The sequence below is a fragment of the Impatiens glandulifera genome, chromosome 1 (genome assembly GCF_907164915.1).
Source record: "Impatiens glandulifera chromosome 1, dImpGla2.1, whole genome shotgun sequence".
Classification (NCBI taxonomy): Eukaryota; Viridiplantae; Streptophyta; class Magnoliopsida; order Ericales; family Balsaminaceae; genus Impatiens; species Impatiens glandulifera.
In genome coordinates, this window is record NC_061862.1 from 148,101,829 (window position 1) to 148,109,486 (window position 7,658).

General features: G+C 30.4%; 1 protein-coding gene across 1 annotated transcript; it reads left to right on the top strand.

Moving 5' to 3' along the window:
* Window positions 1-4,531: 4,531 nt before the first annotated feature.
* LOC124910194 (jasmonate-induced oxygenase 1-like) lies at window positions 4,532-7,196 on the top strand. Its single transcript, XM_047450808.1, has 4 exons — window positions 4,532-5,065; window positions 5,108-5,114; window positions 6,368-6,698; window positions 6,890-7,196. The coding sequence occupies exons 1-4, from the start codon at window positions 4,549-4,551 to the stop codon at window positions 7,139-7,141; spliced, it is 1,107 nt and encodes a 368-aa protein (XP_047306764.1). The 5' UTR covers window positions 4,532-4,548; the 3' UTR covers window positions 7,142-7,196.
* Window positions 7,197-7,658: the final 462 nt, after the last annotated feature.

A 7,658-nucleotide genomic window follows, 5' to 3' on the forward strand; every position in this document is an offset into this window, starting at 1 on the left:
TGATTCTTTCCCGGTCTAATTTTAATCACAAGAGACTGTCACATATGTTTAGTCTCAGGTCGGATTTTTTCTTTTTTTGAAAAACAACTTAGCATCATTTTATTAAAAATTCACAAAAACGGGAAGAAAAAAACCACGAGTTTAAGAGATCATTCTAGATAGGCTTAGAATGATTTTGAAGTCATAACATTCTGAATAAAAGCTAAAAAGTTAAAAACGTAAATGAATTATCTGATTACAATGTTTTCAATTCTAGTGAGTTTAAAAAACAGTAAATTCCAGTTCCTGTAGATATTCCAGTTCTGCTCTGTGCTTGGAATTATTCTCCACGTTCCCGCGAGGGTGCTGCAATCCGATACAATATTATCTTTCATAACTCTTCAATACTCATGTGGTTTCTGCCATACACCCTTACATTTCGTTCTTGCCAAATGTTATACACCACTGCTCCAAAGCCTCACATGAACACAATTGTTGCAAATCTATCTCCCTTGGCTTTGAGTAGTGCCACTTCTTTTATTTCATTCCATTCGCTCGGGAAACTGATCAGTAGAAGACTTTTATAGAATCTATCACAAAGCTCCAAAGAAATACAACAGCTTCCGAATAGGTGATCTATGGTTTCTTCATTTTCTCTGCATAGAAGACAGCTCGCGTCCGGGATGCTCATATACTTGTTGATACGATCACTAGTGTTGAGTCTTTCCTAAAAGGCTAGCCATAGGATGAACTGGTGTCGAGGGATAATCTTCGTTGACCATACAAGAGGAGCCCATTCTACTTTCTGCGCTTTTTCCTGGGATACCTCCCATATTTTCTTCGATACTAGCTTCCCATTGTCCTCAGCTTTCCATTCATGAATATCCGGTCTGTCGTGTAGTTGTATGTTACTTATATGATCAAGTATCCTTTGTCCTTCTAGATTTCTTCTTAAGAGTGAGTCCCAATTTCAGTCTTTAATGTCCTTGATTTTCGCTTCTACGCAGTCCATTCTGATACGGGTATTTTGAAACTCCTCCTTGTGGATGATAGGCTGGTTTTTGAACCAGGGGTCGTGCTAAAATAGAGTGTCTTTCCCGTCCCCTAACTGGATATCATAAAGATCTGCAATATTGCTTCTTAGTTTAAGAATCTTTTTTAGAGAGCAGCTCATACCTTCATGAATTTGGCTTTGAGTAGTGTCACTTCTTTGATTTTATTCCATTCGCTCGGGAAACTGATCAGCTCTAGACTTTTATAGAATATATCCCAAAACTTTGAAGCAATACAGCAGCTCCCGAATATGTGATCGATGATTTCTTCATTTCCTTTTCATAGAAGACAGCTCGCGTCCGGGATGCTCATATACTTGCTGATACGATCACGAGTGTTAAGTCTTTCTCAAAAGGCGAGCCATAGGATGAACTGGTGTCGAGGGATAATCTTCGTTGATAATACAAGAGGAGCTCATTCTACTTTCTGCGCTTTTTCCCGGGTTACCTCTCATATTTTCTTCGATACCAGCTTCTCATTGTCCTCAGCTTTCTATTCATGAATATCTAGTCTGTCGTGTAGTTGTATGTTACTTATATGATCAAATATCATTTGTCCTTCTGAATTTCTTCTGAGGTCGGATTTATGTTAGGCTAATATGAGTCTAAGCTCACGTCGAATATTTTTTACGATAGGAACGTGACTTAACTCTTTAATTTCTTAATATTTTTAATTTAATTAACTATGTTTTCTCTATTTCTAATAAAAAGGTAAAACCCAGATGGATTCCATCACTTCCCATTTATTTTCTTCAAAGTCACCCTAAAAATTTTACAAGCTCAACCACCTCTAATTCGTAAATATGTTCCTTAAGTTGATCATGGTGGTTTCAACCAGTTCCAATATCAAATCTAAATGCTGATGGTTGACTCGAGTTGTAGAATCTGATGATTTATTATTGTGGATCATTGAAATAATTCTTCCCTCTTAAACAAGTTTGGAAATTTAATTGCATGTATATCAAAGTTGAGGAACTATATTTGTTATTTTGATTACAACATATGAATAAAAATAATATTTAAAAGTAGTAAGTAGAAGTAGTTCCACTTAAAAAGAAGTGTATAATAATATTATTATATAGCTTAATGGACCACGTGTGTAATGAAACTCCAACACTAGTGTTGTGGATTCTATCTACTCTACAACTCTATTCTACTCAAATCCCGTCGACAATCGACGACCACTCTATCCCCTTCATTTTTGGTAATCCATGTCAATCTTTAATTAGACCAACACAAATTTTGAAGAAAAACAAAAGTGATAAAATCGATTTAAGAATTCAAGTTCTTCACGGCGCCTGATTGTGCTATGTCCACATGATGATTGACAATATTGTATTGCCACTTAAAATTAATTTTAAAAAAATACATTCGATAATATATAGAGAGCTTTATAATTATATACCCATGTGGTGGCTAGTGGGAGGGTTTCAAAATAGAAAATAATTTATTTATCTCTTTTTTATTGAAATGAATGAAAAGTATTAGAGATATTTATTGGAGTAAAAGGATAAGATAATTATGAATAAGAATTTGAAAACAGATAATGACACTTAGTTACAAAGATATAGGTATTTTGTTACTATTATAAGTAAGATAAGTTTTAAAAATTGTGAAAAAATAATAAGTGGAAGAGATTATGATTGTATTTGATAGATGTAATTAAATTAAATGATTTTTTTTAAGTAAATGAAACTATTTTTTTAGATCATGTTATAAATAAAGAAATTTGATTAATTTGTTTTTGTATCAAATATATGTTTTTTTTTTTTTTTCAAAAAATTGAATAAAATTCAATTACCAAATAAGTTAGTCTTCTCAAGTGTGCATATGATTATAAAGTTTGAGGGTGAAACTAAATATAAAAAGAGTTGAGGGGCCAAACTGTAGAGGAAAATCGTCCTCCAATTAAGTTCCTCGCGAGGCAGTTTAGACCCTCCAAGCTATTGACGATTTTGCGTTTTTATTTTGTTTTTCTTTTATAAACTTTAAAATCTTAAATTCATTTTTTATCAAGATTATTGACATACATTGTTTTGTTTTTATTACTTTATTTATATTGATAAATTATTTTTAGAGCATTGACCAAGGAGGAAAATGGGGTTAGTTCGATCATACTAGTGCAGGCATTACCTTTATCACTTAAGTCGCGCTTTCTGAAAAAAGAGGAAAAAATTAACAAATAAGGAGTTATTTCGATGCTAGACAGTGTTTGTATCTCACTCATAAAATGACATTTATACACAAAAGTGAAGCATCACCCTCCTCATTTATTATTACTTTTTTTTTTCTTTGTACAGGTGACGTTGTCTTAGTGGATACACAGACATTGCATATATGAATAACATTGAACTAATCCAAATAAGGAGGGTGATGTTTCACTTTTATTTATATGTGAGAGAAATTTTATTAAGCAATTAGTTCTCTCTATAATTTTTTTTTATTTTGTGATCTTTTTTAGGGACAAATGAAATTTTTGATTTTTTTAGATAATATTTTTTTATTTAAGTTATTCTAGTGGGTTTTTGTTTTTTAGGTAATTCTCCAAGTAAGGGTGATTTTAGTAAAATTCAAACTTAAAACTTTCAATTTCTTTGTATAAACTTTTTGTTATTCTATACTTATGGATGACTTTACTATTGAATTGAGGCACTTCAAAAACTAACTTTTTATTGAACGGATTAAATCATTGTGAATCAAACAAATAAGACCACACATCTCATGCTGGTTAAAGTATATATAATTTTAAACATATCAAATGTTTGAGAGGTTTAACTTTAAAAAAAAAAGATAAAAATTAGTATGAATCCAAATGCACTGAGTTAAATTCTTAGGAAAGTTTGCAATTTTATTATTTTGGTAAAATATAATAAAAAAATATATGTTTGGCTAAATAATTATGATCTACAAAATTTTACAATTTATTTCTCTTTTCTCTACATTTTCTTTTCAAAATATTTACCTTCATATTTCATTTGTTTTGTGTTAAATATGTTGATCTGTTTTTCTTCAATTATTAATTTTATCACTTTTTTTTACTGTATATGTAAAATAGATTTATTTTATAATTATTATCTAATATATCCACTATGAAGTATATACTTAATTAATTATGTTTTAACTCAATAATAAAACATATAAACTCATGTTCTTAAGACTGTTCCAATCTTCACTTCCCACCCACCTAAAATACATAATACTGTTTTTCAAATATATCAAACAAACATTTGATATTTTAAATTATCAACATATTCTACGGAAAAAAAAGTATTATGTGAATATTTTAAATTAATTAATGTTTTTTATAATAAATAAAATATTATTTAATTCAATTCTACTTTCCATGCAAAATGTCAAAAATATGCTGAATTTTTCTTTGATGGTTATAAAAAATGTATAAAAAAATAAGTCCATGTGTCAAATTATTTTGGCCTCTCCAATCTATATATATATATGAGTGTGGTGTTACATCTATGAAGATCATCATCACCTTCTTCTCTTTGAACTCACTCTCAAGATGACTCTAAACTTGCAGACATGGCCTGAGCCAATCGTGAGAGTTCAATCCTTATCAGAGAGTGGCATCTTCAAAATCCCTGAAACTTACATCAAACCCCCATCTCAAAGGCCATCTCTTAATCAATCTAAGCCCTCGATCTCGCCGGATTCAACTCAAATCAACATTCCAGTCATCGATATCTCCGGATTGTTCTCGGCTGAAGCCAGCCGCCATGCAGACACTCTGGATCTCATCGGTTCAGCTTGTCGGGACTGGGGATTCTTCCAAGCTGTTAACCATGGCGTGCCGGTGGAGATGCTTAGGCATACTAGGGAGACTTGGCGTGAGTTTTTTCACCTGAGAATGGAAGAAAAACAGGTATATGCTAATTCTCCTGTGACTTATGAGGGATATGGAAGCAGGCTTGGAATTGAAAAAGGGGCCAAATTGGATTGGGGTGATTATTTTTTTCTTAATTGTTTCCCTGAAAGTGTTAGGGACATGGAAAAATGGCCTCGAGATCCTGTTTTCTGCAGTTAAATAATCAATTTTTGATTTGCATGTACTTCATGTATAGATAGAAAGTAGAAACTTACATAAGCCTTGTTCGGATTGGGGTTATTGTAATAACCTAGAGGGGAAAAATAAATAATGATCGGTGATGGTTTTAAGGTAGTCAGAATATTTTTGGTAAAATTACTTAAAGGGTATTCAAAATAATAATAAAATAGTAATTTAAAATAGAGAGTATTTTAGTATTTGGGGTAATGAATTGAGTGATGTAATTGATAAGAGAGGGAGTGAAAAGAAGTTTGAGTGCGTTGGGTTATTTAAATAACCCCAACCGAACAAGGCCATAATGTAAAACTATACAAACATTTATAAACAGTTATTTAACTTTAACTGTCACAAGTATTCTAAATAGTTATATATATATTTTAGAAAATAAACCTTCTTAGATATCGGGACAGAAAATATATATATCAATACAAATTAAGTTCCGACATGATTTATCATATGTTTAGTTAGGGTTGACCCCAAAATTTAGGGTGCCCTAGACCCAAAAAAAACTTATTCTTAATTTTAAAAATTAACGTTGTCTAGCTTGAGTGTGGGATTTGGGTTCAGTGCATTCAAATGACAAGAAAATATAATAACATCAAGTTTACAACAAAATATAGAAACTAAATCAAATAAGAACTAAAATCAATATTCATATTAGTTTCTTAGTGCTGAATTTTATTTTATTTGTACGTTTATTTACTTTTGAGTGTTTTCATCTTAATATTAATGTAAATTTGTTTGTATTTATCTTTTTGTTTTGATTTTGATTTTTGAATTTTCATTTTAGTTTTAATTTTTTGAGTTTTTTATTAATAATTATTTTTATTAAACGGCGGATTAATAAAATGGTATCAAGTCATTTTATATGTTCTTAATCTTTTGAAAACGAAAATTATATATGTATTTTTGTTTTGAGCAAATATATATATATATATATATATATATATATATATATATATTTTTGGTGAAAAGTATGGTTAATTAGATATGATTACAGTTTAAATTGATAAATAAATTGTTAATTGCATGTATTGAATTAAGATAAGAAATCACTTATTTACTTGAACAAAAATTTTTTTTTAATTTGAACGAAAATATGATTTAAGAAATATGGCAATTTTATTTGATAAATAAATTAATGAGATCAGAAATAATTAAATTATATGGCTTTCATTTCATAGAAAAATAAGCCATTAGTTTCCTAAATATTGTATACATACAATGGATTTAATAATTGTGTACTCTTTTGATGATATTTGTTTATTGATTTTAGGGAATTGACTGCTGAATATAGTCAAGAAATGGTTAAATTAGGGGGGAGATTAATGAGGGCTTTGTCATTAATCCTTGGGTTAAGAGAAAACCATTTGCAAGATGCCTTTGGTGGAGAAGATTTCACTGCTTGCTTAAGGGCTAATTTTTATCCAAAGTGTCCTCAACCAGACCTAACTCTCGGACTCTCCTCTCATTCTGATCCAGGCGGAATGACTTTTCTTTATCCCGATGAAAATGTCCCTGGCCTTCAAGTTCGTCAAGGTGAAATGTGGGTCACCGTAGAAACTGTCCCAAACGCAATTATTGTCAACATTGGGGATCAGATTCAGGTATATAACCTAATACCTAATAAAAAAAATATATTATAACATTTAGCTAACTAAATTAGATTACTTATGTTAAATATAATACAAAACTATTAATGTTTTTAATATAACAAGTTAAATAAAAAAGAACAAAACTTTAACTTCGGGGCAGGCCCCGATGACCGATGATATTGATCTTGATTTTAAAATGAAAGGTGCTAAGCAATGGGAAAATGAAGAGTGTGGATCATAGGGTGATGGTGAATTCGGAAAAGGAAAGGGTTTCTATGGCTTACTTTTACAATCCAAAGGGTGATATCTTTATTGAACCGATCAAGGAATTTCTGGCTAAGGAGAAGCTGAAGCCTCTTTACCCAAGAATGACATATAATGAGTATAGGCTATTCATTAGGATGAATGGACCTCGTGGAAAGTCTCAAGTTGAATCACATAAGTCACCCAATTAATCACTTTTCAATAATTAATTATCTATGTTATATATGTTATTATATGTTTCCTAATTTCCTCAAGTTCCATCTATCTATCTATCTTCATTCATGACTATCTAATTATCTTCAAGACAAAATAATGAGATATGGGTCTTTGTTTGGGTCTATTTTCATTACCAATGGTTTGTTCAATTAATGTTTTTTGTAATCGTTTTCAACATAGTTAGCTTTTACATAAGTTGTTGCCCTAAAAAATACAAAAATACAAGAACTGCATAAGAAACGAAATTGCACTTAATTTAGTGTGGGTGTTAATTAATTGTGATGGAAAATGGAATTAGATGTGCCCATTTTGAAGACACTCCAACCAAAAAAAATTGTGTTTCAAGATTATCTGAACATTTTTAATATAAAAAACTAGGCAAAAGGACTAGTGTTATACTCCTTAATTATATAATGTTATACCAACCCCTTTATGATATAATTTGGTATTAATTAGATGGTCAAACCAAGAAAAAAACAATATTTATATTCA